This window comes from Cylas formicarius, unplaced genomic scaffold (genome assembly GCF_029955315.1).
Source record: "Cylas formicarius isolate icCylForm1 unplaced genomic scaffold, icCylForm1.1 PGA_scaffold_1__22_contigs__length_36826433, whole genome shotgun sequence".
In the NCBI taxonomy this organism is placed as follows: Eukaryota; Metazoa; Arthropoda; class Insecta; order Coleoptera; family Brentidae; genus Cylas; species Cylas formicarius.
In genome coordinates, this window is record NW_026844264.1 from 22,122,767 (window position 1) to 22,145,006 (window position 22,240).

Below are 22,240 nucleotides of genomic sequence, written 5' to 3' on the forward strand. Positions count from 1 at the left end.
ATAGCCCTAGGCCTTCATCCAATATTAAGTGAGTCAGTTCAAGCTGTGCCGTCAGAAGCTTCAGGAAATTTCACCTGACGATGTTTGGAAAATCATGTGTCGAAAATTTGGCACGTAGTGCATAATACTAGTCCCATAAATACAATACAAATTTGCTAAATAAATCGGCAGCTTCGAACAAGGTTTTATTGAAAAAAATTGAAAAAAAAAATTGTGGTTTATATTGATATTTTAGCATGACAGAAACACAATTAAAATGTAATCTGAGAGGAGTCATAATTTTCGCGATCTCTCTGATGCAGTGTTGAAGCGTGATCAAATTTTAAGGTCTCAATTTTTTCAATTGTTCTTTCTCTCTTTCCTTCTCTAACAGAGCCGACGGAAGTGGGGAAGAACGAGAATAACGAAAGTCTAATGGAACCATCTGGTTTATTTACTAATACTACTGAGTTAGAAGGATCTGGTTCAACTCGATAGTCCTGGATATTCGTACGGGAGTAAAAGATCGATAACAGTTTTCTTAAGGAAATAAACACAATTTGGATGACACGCCGCTTGCAACGTGACTTGGAATATTATCTAATTTTAGTATCCAATCAAAGCAGGGTATTTTGTTGGTCACGTTGCACCGGACATGGAACGCTTCGCTCGTTTGTTACGATAAGGAAAATTTTGTTATTGACGTCGCGACGGTTGCTGTGAAATTGACATCGAAAAGAGTTCATAGTGATTCTTTGTCCGTCTTCGCGCATTTCTTAAATATATTTTTTTCAAGCTGTGAGTGTGTCCGGTATTTGAAAATTAGCCCCAGTCTGGTTAAAAAAACATAATGTTACACCATGTGATTTTTTCTTAGGAATTGGGACGTTAGAAATTACTTAGCCCACAGTAACCAAAGGATAATTTGGCGAGGTAAAGCCCTACTTTTTTAATTATCTTAATCTAATGCTACCCAAGACTTTCTTCCTATATACTGATCAGTTGAGAAAAATTGTACCCTATGTTACTAGATTCATTGTATAGGAACTTTCGGAAATAAGAATATTGGCGGAAATAAATCCAATCTTTTAAATCATTTAAATACTGCTTGCACAGACAAAAAGTGTGGTTAACAGAGTTGCGAAAGCAGAGGAGCAAAGACCCAAATGACTGATTTCTGAAATTGGGAAAAAAAACAAATAAAACTGTAAATTTTTGTTTTATGTTTGCCCTAATGACTTCCACATGGGATGTCCATTGACATTTTTTTCAAAGCAAAAAATTATTCTTCATTGGGTAAAATTAGATTGGTCGCAACATATGGAAATACATTCTTTATTAAAAAAAAAACTTAAAAAAATCTCTGGTGTCGTTTTTGTGAAAAATAAATCTAAAATAAGTCTTAAAATTTATTTGAAAAGTTTTCAGCTTTGCTTTGACAGTCAAAACACTGTCTACTGGACATCTAAACAAATAATAACAGTATATTTCGAATCTATAGTCAATGTTGTTCAGAACAGAACGCTCGTGGTTATATACCCGTAACGAAATGGAGTTATACATTTATAACTTATGTTTTCCTTCATGAAGTAACATCCCAGCTAACCTATATTTGAAACCCGACTCACGCTTTTGCGGTAGAGAACTTAAAAGGGGAAACTAAATTTTACCGCGTTTAATGTATTATTCACCAAGCAGCAGTTGGTATTGTTCACATAAGTTTAAGAAGCGCAAGAAATTTCGATTTCAGTTTCCTATATTATTCTTAGTAATACGAAACTCTGACTCTGGCCTGATTTTTTTTCATGACAAATTTAGTTTATGAAAGCAAGTTGATAACTCCATTATTTTAACTGTATTTAAAAAGAACAAGGAAATTCTTCTAAATGGTATTTATATCCAACAAGCATCAGGCTGTTGCCAGAACAATAATCATACGAATAGTGCAGGTCTTAAATATATATATATATATAGTTTGAACAACATTTAAATTTTACTGAGCAACAATATGTATATTTCCAAAAAAACTTATCTATAGTCAAAAGAAGCAAAACTATTTCCCAGTAATTATTTAGTCAAAATTAAAATCACCCGGAACATAACTAAACTAATTCATACCACGCAGGAACTAGTTATTAAGCAAGAAAGTGTAATTGCCATAGAAAAAAAATTCTTCACTTTTAATAATATTCAATTATTATATCACTGCAACTATTTTCTCGTTATTTGTAATCATTCATCAACTGTTTGGTTTCTAGAGGAAGGTGATCTTCGCAGATGATGAACAATACCAAATTTCTATACGTTTTGCTAGACGTATAGTATGCAACACGTTGCTAATCTTCTTCAGAATCTGGTGTATTAAAGTGTTGTTTATAACACTTGGTGCATAATTATTATTTAATGTAGGTATTTAGAGAATATTTATTTGTCCATTGCATTTAGCGCCTAAAATGAAATTATTATCATTGAATGTTAATTGTCACTTTTGTGATAGTCATTATTCTCGTGTGTATTGGGAGGTTTGTTTTTGCTAGGTGCTTCAAAGATAGTACAGATTGGGAATGTCAAAACCATTACTTCAATAATGATAATTGTATTGGAATTTGTAACACTTAAGTTTTGAAAAGCATAAATTATTTTTCAAATATAAAAAAAAAGTTTTTACCGTTATTTCATTTCGGTTCACGAAAACTAAAACGATATTTTCTGGGTGTGTCTTCGCTCCGATCGGAAACGAACAAAATACTTTTCGGTTTTAGTCCCTGGCAAAGATTAGCAAAGTGTCAACTGTATAAAAACAGTTCTAAACTGGAGTAATTCGAGTATCGAAAAGTGTCATTGAAATTAACGGCCATTCGGTGTGGGTTTGCCTTTATACTTTATGATTTCTCACTTGTTAACTAGGAATTTTATGGCCACTTGTTCAACAACTTTTTAATTCAGAGAACTGATAGGGATCTTGGGAATACAAAAATACTGAATTTGTATTTGTATTTGTATTGAACCCCTTTAATTCCAGACTTATTTTTTACACACATTTATTTCTTATACACATAGTGATTAACAATCAGCCTCTGGAATTATGGCTTGTATCAAATAGATGGAACATTTGTATTTGTATTGAACCCCTTTAATTCCAGACTTATTTTTTATACACATTAATTTTATGCTAGTGATTAACAATCAGCCTCTGGAATTATGGCTTGTACCAAATAGATGGAACTCTAAGACTGCGTTTGGGTTTGGGTTGCCATTGCTTTTGCAATAATTCGTCTACTTCGTATTGGGAGGTTTGTTTTTGTTTTTGCTAGGTACTTCAAAGGTAGTACAGATATGGAATGTCCAAAACCATTACTAAGCTAATGATAATTAAGTAAATAAATTTTTCCCCCTCAGCTCAAGCCCTTTACTACGATTTTACGTTTGGTTAATTTAGATGAGTGGCGACAACAAACCTCGCACTGGCAGCGATGTTTCATCTGAAAAGCATACGGTTCACTGGTTTCGCAAATGCCTGAGATTACACGATAATCCATCGTTACAAAGCGGTTTGGATGGGGCCACTACATTTCGATGCGTGTTTGTTCTCGATCCTTGGTTTGCGGGATCATCAAACGTGAGCATCAACAAATGGAGGTAAGATTAACTTCAAGAGATATTTCTTGCCGAAAGCTAAAAAATTTTGCATTCCGGAAACTGCCATTAATTTTATTTACGTATTCTGCAGGTAACAATTATTGTACAAACCATATTTATTCTAGAGAAACGAGAGGTAATGTTTATTTCCGAAAGATAATAGATGTTGTAACTATCCATGACCTTCTTCACAAACAGACAAAAGAGAATGAGAATGTGTTGGCAAAGGTTTACCTTTCAAACTGACGTCAAATTAACCCCAAACTTGTAATGCATTTAATAGATTAAGAGATAAAATTCAAACAAAAGGTTCACCACTCTGTATAACAAAAATTACAAAATTACAAGAAATCAACTGTCGACTACTAAAATCTATGTCGAAATATATTCTTTAGTATTGCAGATATAAATTTCTGAAAACAGCCCATATGGTCGCTAGCCGTTTAGAGTGTCCATATTGAGCTGCTATAGTTTCAGCTTTGTATATTGGATTAGCCTAGAAATTCAAGGAAAATTCAAATTCGAATTTCAGGTTTTTACTGCAGTGCTTGGAAGATTTGGATAGCAGTTTACAAAAGATCAATTCGCGATTATTTGTAATCAGAGGTCAGCCAGCTGACGCGTTGCCGAAGCTATTTCGTGAATGGGGTACAACATCGCTAACCTTCGAGGAGGACCCTGAACCTTTTGGTCGTGTACGAGACAATAACATCACGACCCTATGTAAAGAACTTAATATTAATGTCATCCAGAAAGTTTCCCACACACTGTACAATTTGGAGGTAATCATTGACCGGTATGTATATAAAACATTAAGCAATGAAATTCCGAATCTGAATATTTTAATAGCGTTTTAAATACCTCATATAATACGTATCGATAGCAATTTTAGTTAATTAAAGTAAGTTAATTAAATAAATATTTTCAGGGTTTGGTCTGCTTTGCACTAACTTTTTTGATTTCCTGGGAAAAGATAACTTATTTTTATTGAGCACAATAAAATGGTCGGCTCTAGCTAAATTTCTTTTGAAATTGATGTCACCATCATCAGGTTATTTTTTTTTGCTTTTGTCTGTTACTTTCAAATATGTCGCAGAAACATTGGTTTCACAAACCTAGTTTTAGTTACTTAGATATGTTTGGTATTTGGTTCGTCATCGAAATGAATTTTTGCCAGGAACGGTGGCAAAGCTCCTTTGACGTATCATCAGTTTTTAACCTTAATCACCGGAATTGACGCCCCTGCGAAACCAGAAGCAACTATATGCGCGAAAACGGTCAACGGGTCCTTTACACCGATATCGGATGACCACGATGAAAAATATGGAGTTCCGACATTGGAGGAACTCGGATTTGACACGCAAAACCTTAATCCATCTGTCTGGCAGGTATTTAATCTATTATTAGTTTTTTCGTTTCCTGTGATCATACCAAGCTCTTTCCAGTTGTTACAAGAGCAACAAACTATCAAAACTAAAAAGTTTTTGGCAAAAGGAAAGAATAGATACGACACATGGAATATTCTGCAGCTAGACGACCACGATGAGGTCTATCTGCCTAGTCATCTCAGATATATATATATATATATATATATATATATATATATATATATATATATATATATATATATATATATATATATATATATATATATATATATATATATATATATATATATATATATATTACCTAACTGCCAATAGTTATTTCTGCTATTATGTTACTGTGCTACTTGAGTAGCCATTAGTATAAGTAAATTTATCAGTAACAAATTGTATTGGTTAATAATCGAAATTTTATGAAATGCTTTTGAACAGTTACAAATTAATTACATAAAAAATAACAAAAAGATAAAATAATTAACATATCCACAAACTTCGATATAGAATACTAAGCAACGTGCATGTTTTGGTACGAGCGAACCGCATTGATACGAGTGTTGAGGAAACGAGTTTCTGAAGAAGTTTATTAACGCATACGTACTATGCTTTTTCTGGAATCATTTGCTTTTGGGTGCATTTTTGCAAAATAGCATAAGTACATTCACTGAATGACGTTTGGTCAGAACCGACAAAAGTCAAAATACTATCAGTACTTAAAATATACCGATAGCATTGACACTTCACTTATTAAATTGTTTTGTTTTTTCGTAACAGCAGTTGAAAAAATATAGTGTCCAATCCGTTTATAAACGTTTTCAGACATTGGCTTATTACATGGTCGCTCTGCTCCTACCTATACAAACTCCTCCCTAAAGTGTAGTTTATAAAACTTTTATTTTTTAAATTAAATTAAATTCTTTTATAATAAAAATAGCTACATATTTTTTGTGTCAAATTTATTTCAGAAATACACTAAAAATTGAATCGCTTCTACCTAAACTACAAAACTATTATATTTTTTCAATCCTTAGTAGGTGATGTCTAATGGTAAAGCTTTTTGTTTTTAGCCGCTATTCAATCCCCACAAAATTATGTATGTTAAGTTTTATTGCATTAAGCAAATAGCTTCTGCGAATTCAAGATTTCGAGAGTTTTGAATTTGTGTTTATAGTGAACAACATTTTTATCCTCGTTAATCCTAAATTGTAAACCATCTTGTATTATATTTGGCCAGGGTGGAGAATCTGAAGCCCTGGCGCGACTGGAACGACATCTGGAAAGGAAAGCTTGGATTGCTTCGTTCGGAAGGCCCAAAATGACCCCACAGTCTCTACTACCTTCTCAAACTGGACTGTCGCCTTATTTGAGATTTGGCTGTCTATCTGCTAGATTGTTTTATTACGAATTAACAGAGCTCTACAAGAAAATGAAAAAGGTTCGTACATCCGCTGATCTAGAAAAGTAGAAGCACCCTGAATTTCATTTATTCCATTTTTGCAATTTAATCATAAGAATACACTCATTTACTTGTGCTTGTAGGCATTTCCCCCTCTTTCGCTCTACGGACAACTCCTCTGGAGAGAATTTTTTTACTGCTCGGCAACGAAAAATCCAAACTTCGATAAAATGCTGGGAAATCCAATATGTGTCCAAATTCCTTGGGACAAAAACGCGGAGGCTCTATCAAAATGGGCGAATGTAAGTTTCCGGGAGAATGATAGCTGCTTTGCCAAGCCACAAAACTGCTTGCTAATTAATCGGCTTTCAACTACTAGGGACAAACGGGATTTCCCTGGATCGACGCAATTATGACACAGTTAAGGAAAGAAGGTTGGATTCATCATATCGCTCGACATGCAGTTGCATGCTTTCTGACACGCGGCGACCTGTGGATATCGTGGGAGGAAGGAATGAAGGTATTGTTTGTCAAACACGACGGTAAAATTAAACAAGCCAGCATGAAACTTAACGGATCTGAAAATTTAATTTAAATTTATTAAAGAAGTCACTAACTATATATTACTATTTACTATACACATTACTAATAATTTATGTAACGCCTATTTTTTATATCATTTGATTATTTCTGTTTCGCCTATGGTTTCACTGCATTTGTTAGTAAATTAGTTAGGCACAACAAGATTTTTGAACTGTTTCAATTTATACTGAAAAAAGTAAACGTATGTATTTAAAAGAAATTGTAACACATTGTGGAATACAAAAAATTTCAGGTTTTTGAAGAACTACTATTGGATGCGGACTGGTCGGTCAACGCGGGAATGTGGATGTGGTTGTCATGTTCAAGTTTTTTCCAACAATTTTTACACTGCTATTGTCCGATAAAGTTTGGACGAAAGGCCGACCCAAATGGGGATTATATTAGGTGAACCATCTTAATGTATTAGTATTATCGGTAATACGTAGATCTAACTTGCTTGTAGAAAATATTTGCCGGTGTTAAAGAGCATCCCGGTCGAATATATCCACGAACCTTGGATAGCTCCAGAAAGTACTCAACAAACGGCCAAATGCGTTATTGGTCGAGACTACCCGTTACCGATGATTGATCACGTGACTGCTAGTAAAATTAACTTGGAACGTATGAGACAGGTGATATCTTATACAAAAGTAAATTTGTAGAGAAACGATATATGGTCATTTCAAATCAATGATAATCTAATTAAAGTAAGCAAGACAGGTTATTGATAAAGGACTTAAACAAATGCTAAAAATGAAAAGTAATAATTATATAGTTTTAACCAATTTCGCGATGTCAATCTTAAAATAACCGAGGTCAATTTTTTAGATGTAGTTGTAAAGTAAAAAGTCCTTTCGATAGAAGTTTGCTGTTTGAACAAAGCCAAGTCAAAAGAAAACTATTTAGATTACACACATAATAGCATTGGTAAAGATTGCGAAGAATTTCGATAGAATTTAATAATTAATTTCTCAATTTCAAAATCTGAATGCTAAATGTCAAAATATTGAAATTAAATTAACAATAAAAATTAAATTAATTAAAAAATTACTGTTTTAGGTTTACAAACAACTGGAGGTCCTTTACCCATCAAATTCAAGTAAATGCGCTCACATAGATTTGTGCTCTATTAAGAAGAGTAAACAGAAGGAAGCAGCATCAAAATGCCACTGGTACCATTGTATTAATGAAAATTCAGAGTCTGTCAGATAAGCAATATCCGAATTTGGTTTGTTATCGAATATGAAACATAGTCATAGAAGCTCAAATAAAATAAAAATATTATGAAGTCTGTCCAGTTCGAAAAATAGTTTAAACAATTTTGTAATCCATTAATTTACACCTCGCACTACAGTATTAAGTTATACTATTATATAAAAAATTATTAGTAAAATATGTTTTTCACTGTAAAGAATTGGAGATTTGACCATGTTTTACTTTTACTCTTACTTTACTCTTTATCCTATTTTATTTTTGTTCAATTTAATTTTGAATAGCATTTTTCAAACAAATACGTCACCTTAATCGTGAACGATCAGTCGCTCCAGATTGTTATATCCCCATCGGGTCAGCGCCGTCCTTTTTTTTATCAACGCATATATTTTTTGAAATTTGCCAACCTGTATACACACACAACATGCTCTTAGTGAAATATTCAGTATTGTTGATTTCAATGGGGTTAAAGCGGTATCCGACATTACGAGTATAGGCGCTAAGGGACTGAAGGGATATGACTTGAAAATTTTTGATTTTCCTACCGGAAGTGTCAACCATCAATACTTGGCATGAGGATTTGTAGATGATAAATGTATATTAAGTGTTTCAAAGGTAAAAAAAATATATAAGTTTAGAAAAAGTATTTTACCGCATTCTAAACGCATTTTGCCAAAAAAAAATGTAAAATAAAAATTTGGGGCATTGAGATGTGACTATTTGGTGCTACCTATTTTAGAAACTTTATAGTAATATAATGGGAACTTCCGGTCGGTTCCGCTGGATTTCGTTGTCGGACATAGGCCTAGTTTACCTAGGAGCATTAAAATTATTTTTGATCACTATGGTTAACCCAGTACTAACAAATAGGCTTTGTTACCATTTTTGACCCAAATCCAGATAGTACTATGCACATAGTACCAGTACTCGACCAAAATCAATTAAAACCATGAAAGTAGCTAAGTATTCATTGAATCACTCCGTAGTCACTTTGCAATTAACCAAAACGAATGAGGTTTTATCACTATTCTGAAAAATTCTTCAATTCTGTAAATCTCTCTATTATTTAAAATTTAAAAAAGTATCAACCTCTAATTTCCCCAACTTTTCCAGGTTTTGCTGGAAAGCCCCGAAAAAACAATTAAATAATATATTTCCATTATTTACAAGCCAATGAAGAAAACTTCGGACATTTTAATTTGAAAAAATTTCCAAAAAAAGTGATCGATCGATCATATAATAAGAGCATGGTAGTAAAAAGTTAAGTTGGAATGTCAATAATTGCGAAACGGCACTTTCAATAAACCATTTTATATAAAAGTAAGGAAATTCACAAACTATTTTAAAAAAAATCTTTATTTAAATATATGTCCATAAATACTCAATATAGCAGGTAATATACAAAATAATTTATATATTTATAATAATATGAAAACATTTCTTGTTGAAAACAAGAAACACTATGCCGATAAAAACAAACCTAGCAAAATATTTTACAAAGGTTTCATATGGCCAGTTTCACATTAAAGTCTTTAATATATTATGTTTCAAAAATAATAAAATAACGTCCGTGTCATATCTTATTATTTTTGAGCAACATTCCACAGAAGCAAAAAAGAATTTCATTTGCACAAACCAAGTTAAATTTCAAATTAATTCAATTAATTATATCAAGTAATAAAAAAAAGCTCGCCTTTTAGCAGAAATATGGCCCAATTTTCATTCTAAGATGGCATGAATTTCTTTCTGAAAATATTATTCATTAACACATGTATACATTTTTGCGTTCGCTTTGAAGTTTTTTAGATCTATCAAGTGTTATTGTAACAAACAAACCTAAAACACAACTCTACAGACATTTTTGAATTTGCGGTTAAAGTACGAAAAAATTAAACTTGTCTTGCATATTAGGATATTAGGATACAGAAGGTACCATCAATTCCAAAGAAATATAAAAACTGATGACAAACTAAATTTGGTCATAGTCCTAATCTAACATTTTGTCCCATGAATATGTACATTAACATACAAAATACAAACATTCTGTGGATCTACGCGTCATAGGTACAATGGTACTTACATTATATCACATATAACATACGATATTTAATGTACAATAACCTTAACATATATGTCAGTCATAAAACTAAAAATACTATTTTAAATCAAATCTCAACAACAAATTATTTCCATTTCCATTATGCACATTTGTGCTAAACAATGTATGCTATATGAATATTTTTAAACAAAAATAAGTTCGTGATAATTTATTTATGGTACTTTGGTCCACAAGTTCTGTAAACAATACGAGCATTAAAAACTAATTCTTAACTTTCAAATTTGTTGAATTTTTAATTTGAGAACAAAAGATATAAATGGGCAGGTTTGTTGGGCCATTGCCGACCGCATTATAACAATAAGGCATTGCTTTGGTTATCCGTCTTACAGCCAAAAGCAGCGAAGCAAATGCAAGTAGGATAAAGCAGTTTGGTTAGGAAAAAATATTTTGATAACGTCAACAAAAGATTTCTTAATTTAAAAACAATGTACAAATCTTTTAGTTAGTTTGTGTTAGCCATGTTTTTCCAACACTATTTTTGATATTAAACTGGAATGTTAATTAAAATAGTCATTCCTTTTAGTACCCTTTTTAAATAATTGAAACTAGATATATAAAGTGTGATCCTAAAAACGTATTTAGTTGTCATAACCACCAAAAACTGTGTTGTGACAATTATTCTGGGGGATAAATTTTGATAATTTAATTTGCACTTTCAAAGCTTTTTCCATGATTATTGTTCTGTTTCCCGCTGGGACCATACTCTTTATAGATATATAACATATCGTGTATCTCTCGTGGTCTAATACAGATGGAACATAATATAAGATCTTATAAAACTTGTAAAAATTTAAATTTTTTTGTTTATTATGGTATTTTCTAAAATAAAAATGACAGACAAAATATGTAACTGCTTAGATTATATTCACCTTTATTTTATATAAGGAATCCATACCCATCTAAAATAAAAGATGTTCTATTAAATTTTTAAAAGATGGCCTCTGTGTGTGAAAAACTGAGCACTCTGTATATGAACAACATATATAATATAAAAGTTGCTTTAAAAACAAAAATACTTTGTATTTAATCTTCCTTTTGTAAACCCACACTGCCTAATTTTCAACCACTAATGCCATAAATTACAATGTCTGTCACGTTTTTTCTAATGCCATAATAATGCCAGAAAAACTGCCCACAAGGATGTCAATATTGCTGCTGCCCTAATCACTACTCAATTATCAAACAATTTGCAGATAAAACTTCAAAATTTTTAAAAACAATTTAACAAGAGAACCGACGGAAGAGTTAACTAGATAAAAAATTGAATTTTAAACATCACAAATGGCTAAAAAAATTGGTTTGTGAGAGAATCCTAAGCCCAGCTACTAGCCTATATGCTAAACAAATGAAATTCCTTGACTTGCTTCAAAATGTTTTATTAATTATTAAGACCAAATGGTTTACAAATGGTTTAAAATGGCTCCATTGCAGCAGATAAAGTGGGTTTTCTCTAGCAATGTATTTGCAGAACACTCTTATATTTTGGTGCAAATATATAAGCCAACAGAACTTTAAGCTATGTAGCTTGAACAAAATGCAAACTAAATAATCACATACAATTTTTCAGGTAGGTACAGATATTTTTGCCAAACTATTTCACTTACCAATATTACAATACCTTACTGGATATTTTCTTTTATGATTTGCAACTGGCAATCTTTGTAACTTGATTTTAAGCTTTGATTTCTGAGCATCAATTTTTTGTTTCAAAGTAAGCAAGTCCTCTTTATGAACAACTATCTCCAAAATTTTATGTAATTCTATATTGCCTGAATGTTGTCTTCTTGGAAACTTGTAAGGTCTCTCCAGATATCCCTTTTTTTGCTGATAAGTCACCTCATAGTCAACATGGGTCAAATTTGTTTTCTCAGATCTTTTATTAATGTACCATTCAAGTTTTTCCAACTTCTGATTGCAGGATGATTCAGAAAAGTGATGATTATCTCTTTTCATTAATTTTTTACCCAAATCTGAAGAAAATGGTATGGTTGAAGAGTTACAAAATTTAACTGGATGCGGATAGGGTAAATACGCCACTTGTTTCTCTTTGATATATTGAGAAACATTTTGTAAACCAAAAATACCTAAAAAATCATTTTGGCTCCATGTTTTAGGTTTTGATACTCTGAGAATATCCTCTAACGGTATTAAAATCCTTTTGAAAATCAAAGTGTCGCTACAATCATTTACTGTCAAGCATGAAGAATTCTTTGGCACCAATGTTCTCCGCTTGAATTTCACAATACTATAATCCCAACCATCTAAAGCCCTTTTCACTCCACTTTTTACACAATTTTCGTCATTTTTATACAACTGTTGCAGAAGAGTCCTGTTTTGTTTTTTGAAAAATTCGCTACACTTGAGTACTAAATACCGCATGCTGGCCATGAAATACTGTTTTTGTCCAAATAATTTTTGTTGAGTTAACCTTTCTCGAGGCCACCACAATGGTCTACGTATCTCCTTGGAACACAGCCCTTTATATAGACCCTCAAAAGTTTTTGCATTTTTCGCGCCATCAGGACTGCAGGCCATCACAAGTTTTAACACCAAATTTTCCAAACTTTTTCGGCTCATTTTTCTCACTTTTTCTTGGGGAAAGTTTCCATTGAAAACTTTTTTCATATAAATGTCATCGCCCAACATTTTAAAATTTAAATAAGGGTTTTGACCTTTAGCATACTTCGTAAGATACTGATCGGCCGAAACTGAAAGGTACAATGTGCAAGAAATAGAGCAGACAGTTAACATAGGCTAACAAAGGCAAACACGTCAAATCTCAGAAAGGATAACCTAATACGCATGCGAACTGCGGATCTTATTACGGACCAAAAATATGCGTTACTTTTCAATAAGTTAGTTTAATATCAAAATTTTAAACAAATCACTGATCGGTATTATTTATTTTTAATTGCACGTAACATACAGATATTGCGCGCAAGTTCATTGAACTGCAATACGTCTAGTTAGTTAGTTTAGGAGATCATAAATTAACTGCTTAAGAAATAACTGATTCCAAGAAAAATATTTTGGACAAAAACTTTGAAATAATTCCCGCGGTTAACCACTAAGGTCAGCCTTAAAAAGAAGTTGGCCGCATAGTAACGAGCAAAAAAAAAAAAGAAGAAACCGTAGACAACCTTAAATTATGTAATTTTTATTTAAAAAAAAGCTATCACTCTGTCCTATATATCTGCCAGTAACCATAGAGAATACTATAGTTTTAGCTAGTAGCTGAAATATGTGAGTGGTTTATAACTGATGTGCTAATGGAAAGCTGCAAAGAATCAAGTGAAAACCAAACTATTGATTCAAATGAAAAAGATGTATACGATTTTTCAAAATCTACCCTTATTAGAGTAGAATATCCGGGATGGGTGAAAAATCTTGATAATGCAGTCGAAACACTTGGTGGATTGCACAAAATTGAAAACGTAAGTACAAAATGCTAATAAATTATTGAAATTAGTTAAGGCTACATTTGTCGCATTTTTAATTTGATTTATAGGCAATAGCGGAAAGCAAACATAAATTGGAACTAAAATTTCACCCTAAAAACTTCTTTAACAAAGGATGCATTGCTGACCGGGATTCAAATGTTGGTATATTGATTAAAGTTTTTCCGTCTCGCAATAGACAGGTGTCATATGATTATGAAGTGGTAGGGACTTCAAAAATAAACTTTAAATTTAATAGTAAGTCAACATCCAGAACATTTATCACCCTGTTGTGTAGTTAGCACGAAAGGAATGGACCATATTTAGAAAACCATTTGATTCTTTGCATTTGTGGGCTACTATTTATAGTTAATAAATTGCTATGATCATATTTTTTAAACTTGCATTATTTAAGCACCTGTGAAATTTTCTTGTAGGCACTTTGATGCCATGGAAGGAAGAATACTCCACTTATAAAGCATTTTAAATAGTTATGAAATACATTGAGCAGTACAACAACTTTCTTTGTAAATGTGTTCTCACTACATTGTTGATCTTGACTTAGGCCATCCTGTCTTCACTAGTTTTTGCCAGTTTAAATCAAATTCACTTTCATAAAAGCTTACTATATTTTTTAGGAATGATTGACTATCAGTATCTTCCTTTGGTAAGTAAAGAGGATCCAGAAAAACAAGATTCAGAAATTGAAAACTTTTACAACAATCTCATTTCTGAAAAAATTCCTAATCTTAAATGGTTTTTGTGAGTTTAATGTGCAAGTTTCTTACTTGAAATTAATTGCAAGTAATTTCAGGAAAGAAGGTGGAAACATTCCAGCCTTCTTTATACCACCCAGCTTTTCAAAATATGACCTTCCACAAGTGAAATTTGCCTCAAATTCTGTCAAATTGTTTAATTCCTTAGTTCGGCCAGAAAGGGTTATACCAAATGCAAATAATAAAAGAAATACATCTCATAAATCAAAAGAAACTGGAAGAGCGATAAGGGTAAATTTTTTCAAATCAAATATCAAAATACCGGACCAGCCACCTATAGATGTTATGGAACAGATACAAGAAAGGACTTTGCAGAAACAATACTGTTTGGTGAAATCGGTAATTTGCTTATCATTGTTTGAATGTATTCAACTTTGCATTTACAATTCAGCTATTCAATGAAAGACCAGTGTGGAGAAAGGTAGCTGTTACTCACAAAACTGGTGTGGCACATGATCATATCAAGACAGTTCTGCCATCTGTAGCATATTATTGTCTTAATGGTCCTTGGATGGCTTGCTGGATTAAATATGGTTATAATCCATTAGAGGATTTAAGTTCTCGAATATATCAAACACTAGATTTCAGAATTAGAACCAGTGGTAAGAAAATGTTTTACTTTCAAATCTTTGTATCAGGACTTGCTAGATTAAAGCTGCTAGAAATATTAAGTATTTAAAGTGCTATTTTTACAATTTTTGCAATAAAGATAAAAACAATAACACTACCTCAATAGGATTAAAATAGTGTATTTTTGTAATTTTGCAATGTGCAAGTGTATATTTTACAGCAGGTGAACAAAAACTGGTTTTAATGTTGCCTGGCAATAGAAAAACAGGTATATTGTGTGTGACCTGTAAATGTTATTTTTGTAGTTTAAAAATGAGTTTTTTTCTTTCAAAAAAAGCAATAAAATTGGAGTTAGGTCGTTTTTTAACAAAGGCGACCTTATAGGTTATCATTAAGGAGCGGAAAAAATGCTAGCCCAAAACCCCAATAATCCATAAAATTTTCAAAATACGAAATATGCAAATAAGCATTTTTAATTTATAAAACGGGATTTATTTCTTTATAATTAAACCCGTTCTTTTGAAATCCCATAATTTTTTACCTATTTGAATAAATATAAATGAAACAAAAAAAATCATTAAAGTTTTTTATTCGTAGATGCACACATGGATACTTACATAGCAATTTGCAAAACGTATAATCTATAATCTCACAGTGACAAAATATTATTTGCGATTATAAACAATTATACTTGTTAATAATTCAACAGTACATTTAAATAATAGCAACTTACACAACAAACAAGTGGTAAATTAACAAACTATTCTTTGCAGTTGTTTAAACAATTGATAACTTTTTTTTTTAATTTCCCAAATAAAAATTGGGTTTTTTATCTGTAAACATATTTTTAAAAATGGAAAAACTTCGCCCAGCATCTATCGAAGTTATCGGACAGTATTTTAATTTTGGAATTAAATGTGTTTCTAATTTATACAAATCCAGTTCTCTTTCAAATTTAGCGAAATTGCTTATGAAAATTCTGAAATATTTTTTAGGATTTTCAATTATTGTCAATTACTGGCATAACTTTATAACCTTAGCCCCAACAGAATCTGTCAAAGAACCAGAGGTAGCTTCCAATTTCGTGAGTGCTACAGGTACAAAAGAATAATTTGTTTTTATAAATATAATATTTACTATCAATGTTACGTTAATAAAAAAAAGTTAAGTCCTTGCAATTTTCACCCTGTGAGCTGGTGTTTTACTGATTTGACATGCCTATCCATCCAATAAATATTTTATCTGCATGAATATGTAAAATACAAAAAGCAACAGTTAATTTATAAGTAATAGTTAATGTATAAAAAGGCAGTAAATTACCTGGTTGGTCAGCCCCTTTGCAATGTGTAATCAACACGTGCGGTGTCGAAAAGAGCCCGACAGTCTTTGTTTTGCAATAAAATTCAATAAATTCTTTATTATTGGAAAAATTGCATTTTGCATTTTCTCCGCTCCAAGCAGTGATCCTCAAAATGTGTATATCCAGGTAAAAAGATTTTTTATTCCGGTGATTTTCACATTTACACATTTTTGACATTTGAATTTTAATTAATTAATTTAATGAACTTAAACGTATTTCTTAATGGTTATTTGACGTACACATTATAGAAGGTACTAAAGTCAAGATTCCACCTAAAAGAAGCTCTGCACACTCTTCAATCGGTTCTTTCAATTCATATGACTTCAATACTTCCCTGGAACGTTCATATATTCTAAGACCAAATGATATACCTCCAGCAAGACAGGTATTTTATCAGGTAAAAAATTTGTTAAATTATTTAAAGATAAGAATTCCCAATTGCCCTATGATTTTCAGTACTGCGATATTTTAATACCAGAGGTCCAAGATATGTTATCGAAATTACCCAAATCTTTACAAAATGTTCAATATGATGTCAAAAATGGATGGCTGCCGCTTAGTTTTACCGAGCAATGCCGTGAAATTGCTAATAAGTATGTGATTGATGCAGTTCAAGAAGAGCTACTGAAAGAAGCTAGAATCAAGGAGAAAGTTTTTGATGAACCGCAAACGTCTGATTCAGAAAATATTCTGAGTTATAGTAGTAGAATGTTGTCAAGCATTAAGAGAGGCGCGTATCAGAGAGCAAATGTTCATCTATTGGCAGAATCTTCCAAGACAATTAATTTGGACGATGGTAACTGAAATTATTCTGACTAATGAATATATACAAATCTATTCTATTTTCAGAGAAGATTATTGAAGTTGATGCTGATGAAGTTGTCAGAAAGTTGCCTGAGTGCATGTCAGATAATTCTGAGGATGGTTCTGATTTAGATATTGATACAGAAGTAGTTGAAGAAGTGAATAAAATAATATATGGAATGTCATCAAGATCTGCAGATTGACATATTTTTATTTAAAGCAATGAATGTAAGTTTGGCATACACTTCTGCTGTGCAAAATAAAAAGAGTGTATGTGAATTTTCACAAAATTTTGCATTTTTCTGTTATTATTGATATAACAACAGATAATATAATATGGAATGCATCACTAAGAATACGAAATATGAGAGGTAAAATGGGTTTGATCAAGCATATATTTAAAAATGGTGTTTTAAGATAAAAGGGATTTCTTATACCATATATTCTTGATTATTAGGTAAAGGGAATTTATTAAAAAATAACCAAATGCTGACAACTTCTTCATTAAAACACCTTGTGATATGCTGAAATGCCAATTTTTTTACCATAATCACTTGCAAACTTATTTTGGTATATATAGTGCTTCCAAGATAGGAATGCACAACATGGAAAATAGATTAAAAAAAAAAAGAAACCAATTAATTTACTGTGATTTAAGGTTTACCAAATTTTTAAAAAATCACGAAAGTATATTATTTAGGTTTTTCAATATGTTTTTTTTTGTTTATAGCTGAACTTTTTTCTTATACATAAATGTACATAATGTAAAAAAACATATTTTACACCAAGTAATTTTGAATTGCCCTTGAGTAGAAAAAATGTTGCAAAACTGACCATAACACACTCCAGTTTTTCAAATTACTTACCTAATTGTTATAAATAGATAAGGTAAATAAAATAAATTAAGAAATTTAACAAAAATATCCTTTATTAAGTTATAATATATTCCTAAAAACATATAAAATTCTAAAATATAATTCATAGTAAAGGCAAAAAATACATAACATAATTGATTACATCTGAGGCAACTGATCAATTGGAGTGGCAAACTTAAAATCTTGTGGGAATAGATTTGCAGCGTGTGGGTACATCAATTTGTATGACTGTCTTATAGTAACATCAGCAACTCCAGCTATATCTCCAATTTCCTTTTGACTTCTCTTGTCTTCAGAGGCCTGAAGGAACATATTTCTTGTTATTTATTGTTAATATACACTGTGTGGTCAGATAAGAATAATAATTAGAAAGGGATTTTTCTCTGAAATTCATCAATATACCGAAAAATATATGCTTTTTAAAGCTAAACCTTATTTGAGGAATTTTTGTTTGACACTTTTTGACATCCATGAAAATGAACTTACACCATTACTTGTCTATATTTTTTATAAAAAAAGAGTAATATTGTGTTTCACAAAATTTTTCAATTTGCTGTTATTGCTGATATAACAGATAATATATCAAATGCATCGCTAAGAATAAGAAATATGACAGGTAAATTACAAATTATGGTTTATTTTACCTGTGAAGCCATGTAAATTGCTGCAGCAGCCACTGATATGGGAGAACGACCTGGAACAATGTCCAATTCTACAGCTTTTCTTGCTATATGTGTGGCAGCCCTTTGAACCATGTTAGGCAAGCCCAAATTGGAACAGAATCTGGACATGAAGTCTCCTGTTGTTATAAGATCCACCGATGTTTCGAGTGCTTTTAGAATTAGCTTAAAGCACCGTCCAATTTCTCTCTTACTTATTTTACTAACAGCGCAGATTTCCTTGAATGTTCTCGGTACACCTTCCTGACGACATGCAATATACAAACAAGCTGATGCAATGGCATCATTTGAGCGTCCTATGATAAATAACAAGTATTATGTCAAAGTGGCCAACAATAATTTCAAAATTGACAATGTTGTCTATCAATTAAAATAAACACTGACTCACTGAGATTTGTCTATTAATCCATAAAACACAAAAGTCATATGTTTGCAATATAAAATTAATGTGTTTGTGTTACCTTTCAGGTTACGTCCATCATGAACTTGTTTAAATAAATTATTAGCTCTGTCAACAATAGTCCTAGGCAAATTAATTCGATCTGCCATAGCATTAATCTCCTTGAACGCATTTATTAGAGCACGATCCGAACTATTCATAGTCCGCCGATTTTGGTATCTTGCAACCCCGAATGAATCAAAACTTGCATCACCTAAAAATAACATACGATATACACAGAATTTTTGGAAAAAATTAAATTCCAAAAACAATGTCTACATAACTACTGCATCTTCTTATATAAAGAAAAAATATTTCGAATCTGATACTGGCATAGGCTCATACCTCTTCCTGGTCCTATCATAGTGGTCAAGTCTGATCCACCAAGTAAAGGATTTTCTGGTCCACCAACACGAGAAGGATCCACACCACTCTTTTCATTACTGAAAGTTCTCCATTCTGAGCCAACATCAATTACTCTAAAATAACAAAAAGAAGATCTGATTGTTGCAAAAAATATTATTTAATACCGATCCCCTACAACCAATCCACACTCTGAACAAATTTGGTCTCCAGCTCTGTAATCTTCAATTAATGGAGCATCCGGGTGAGAACTACAGCACACCTTATTGGCATCATACCTGAAACAAATATAATTAAATACAGGCTTATTTATTTAACAAAATACAAATATACCTCGAAGTAGCCGCCATTTTGAAAACCTATGCATGGAAAAGTATCACACTCCAGTTAAGCCACAGCATAAATATTTATACTCTAGTTGTCTTCTTTTTAATAATTTTAACCGTATAATAAATTGCATTGGACCAGAGCCAAGCCTAGAAAAGAACAAGTTATGATAATCTCTCGCATCATTTCGCAAGCGGTTGAATTTAAGGATGTTGAATTTTACAGGGCATTTGGAAATAATGTTATATACAGGATGCTATTTTACTGACATCGTATAATCTAATTAGTGAATTTGGAACGCACTCTGCTCGAAAGGCTATTTTTTCGTACCCTGATCCAGCTCAAACATTTCACGTTATTTATTATTCGGCTATTTATCTGGTACATGGTACATCTTCTTTTACAATATTCTTCGCGTACATTGTACATGGTTATTGCAGAAAACGAACCAACTTTAACGTTTATATGTGTTGTTGCTTTGACTTGGGTTATATTTTGTTCATAAACTGCGCCGATTTCAACTAATTAGTAACAAGAAGGAAAAACCTTTTATGGTCATTATTACATAGCTACTAGAGATATAGAAGCCCTTCCTAATATTGATAATACAGAAATCTATGAAGCAACAATGAAAACAAGATTATATGTATCGTTTCTAACCAATCACCTTGCGGAATTCAACAACCAGCATGGCCGCTGATGACAGATCCTCAATAGGATTATTATGGAATAAGAAAAAATAAACAAATAGACTGCCATTTTGTGGACATTACCCAAACTTGGCCAAATTACATAGCTTTCGGGACAGTTATGACTTTTGGTTAATTTAAATCTGTCTAAAAAATACAATTAAATCACCTTTGATTACGTATTTAAAATATAAAAAATTATATATATATATATATATATATATATATATATATATATATATATATATATATATATATATATATATATATATATATATATATATATATATATATATATATATATATATATATATATATATATATATATATATATATATATATATATATATATATATATATATATATATATATATATATATATATATATATATATATATATATATATATATATATATATATAGTATATTATTATATAGTTTAAATAAATATATATTGAAATATAATAATTTTAAATCAGTTTTAAGGTGCCAGTGAAGAAGTCGAGTTTAATATTATTTTTTCTTGGTAACGTGACAATTTGGCTATTAAAGATAAAGTGTCCGTGTCTATGCAGAGAGTACAGAAATTTAAGAAGCAACTACGAAACAAAAATTTGAAAAGGTCCATTAAAAATTCGCATGCGCAACATGCTCGCTGAGTGATCGCGAATAAGATCTCGTTAAATGTTGTGGGCAAATGAGTTGGAAATCTGTTTCCTATTGGCGCAAAGTGCAGATCAGTGGGTGAAATGTAGAGGCATGCGCGGAAAATCATTTTCTTCTCTACGAAAATATCAAAGGCGCCTGCGGCTCTTCAATTTTTAACGTAGTGGCCCACTATATTATCTAATAGCTATATGGTGAAAACAAGACGAGCAGTAAAACACCGCCATCTCGGAGTATTGCAATAAACTTATGCGCATTTCGAAATTGATACCGATTGAGAATAATTATGCAGAAGTGTGGTAAACGGCATTTGAGTCACAAGTTTAAACGAGTGACTTCAAAAATTTACCAAACGAGTTGCATACTGTACTTTTTCCAAGACCGTCAGTTTTTGGGTACATTTTTGCAAATCAATATGAATACATTCACTGATACTGACTGTTTTCTTGTTCTTTCCAAACGATAGATCTTGATCCGGTTTAGGTTTAAGAAAAGTTGTCAAAAACAGTGACATCTTAAAATTAATTAAGAATTTTGCTTTTGCATTCTCGCTCACCAATCTGTCACCATGTTAATTTTGTGAGATATACAGGGTGATATAAAAAATCAATTTGTTTAAGCATTATACAAAATTGGTGAAAAACTGTTAATGCTAACTGTATATGAAGTATAAAGTTTAATATAAACTTCTTATTGGGTTAGATTTAAAATATCCACAATTTTTAATGAAGAAAAATGAATTTAGTAATATATTCATTAGAAAATGCTCACTATTTTTGGCCTTCATATAGTTGGTGCAGAATCCTGACTGCAGCAAGCAACTAAATTATGGCAATATTTAAGGTAATTTTTCAAAGAAACTTCCACAGGCTACTGTAATGCTTTTTACAAAACTTTTCGCTGTTTTCGACGTTCCGCCAATCATCTTCAGAGCTTGACTGAAACT

General features: G+C 31.5%; 2 protein-coding genes across 2 annotated transcripts; one reads left to right on the forward strand and one right to left on the reverse strand.

The window, feature by feature from the left end:
- The first annotated feature begins 693 nt into the window (after positions 1–693).
- On the forward strand, positions 694–17,762 carry LOC132697120 (uncharacterized). The gene is made up of 18 exons (XM_060662411.1): positions 694–912; positions 3,419–3,618; positions 4,151–4,414; positions 4,796–5,006; positions 6,235–6,435; positions 6,540–6,698; positions 6,776–6,916; positions 7,232–7,383; positions 7,442–7,610; positions 8,038–8,184; positions 13,537–13,743; positions 13,818–14,004; positions 14,385–14,508; positions 14,561–14,861; positions 14,914–15,124; positions 16,701–16,849; positions 16,909–17,248; positions 17,302–17,762. The coding sequence occupies exons 2-18, from the start codon at positions 3,419–3,421 to the stop codon at positions 17,457–17,459; spliced, it is 3,321 nt and encodes a 1,106-aa protein (XP_060518394.1). The 5' UTR covers positions 694–912; the 3' UTR covers positions 17,460–17,762.
- Positions 17,763–18,136: 374 nt separating this feature from the next.
- LOC132696059 (transcription initiation factor IIB) lies at positions 18,137–20,031 on the reverse strand. Its single transcript, XM_060660609.1, has 6 exons — positions 19,947–20,031; positions 19,781–19,891; positions 19,596–19,729; positions 19,273–19,464; positions 18,776–19,107; positions 18,137–18,431 (listed from the first exon to the last, which is right to left on the reverse strand). Exons 1-6 carry the CDS (start codon positions 19,961–19,963, stop codon positions 18,270–18,272), a joined length of 948 nt encoding a protein of 315 aa, XP_060516592.1. The 5' UTR covers positions 19,964–20,031; the 3' UTR covers positions 18,137–18,269.
- Between the last annotated feature and the right edge of the window lie 2,209 nt (positions 20,032–22,240).

Excerpts from the sequence above, each read along its gene's own strand:
- LOC132697120 (XM_060662411.1), top strand. The coding sequence starts at position 3,419 with ATGAGTGGCGACAACAAACCTCGCACTGGCAGCGATGTTTCATCTGAA. Across the intron at positions 3,619-4,150 it reads GTGAGCATCAACAAATGGAG|GTTTTTACTGCAGTGCTTGG; the intron begins GTAAGATTAACT and ends TTCGAATTTCAG. Across the intron at positions 6,699-6,775 it reads CTCTATCAAAATGGGCGAAT|GGACAAACGGGATTTCCCTG; the intron begins GTAAGTTTCCGG and ends TTCAACTACTAG.
- LOC132696059 (XM_060660609.1), bottom strand. Across the intron at positions 19,730-19,780 it reads GGATTGGTTGTAGGGGATCG|AGTAATTGATGTTGGCTCAG; the intron begins GTATTAAATAAT and ends TTGTTATTTTAG. Across the intron at positions 19,108-19,272 it reads TGATGGACGTAACCTGAAAG|GACGCTCAAATGATGCCATT; the intron begins GTAACACAAACA and ends TATTTATCATAG.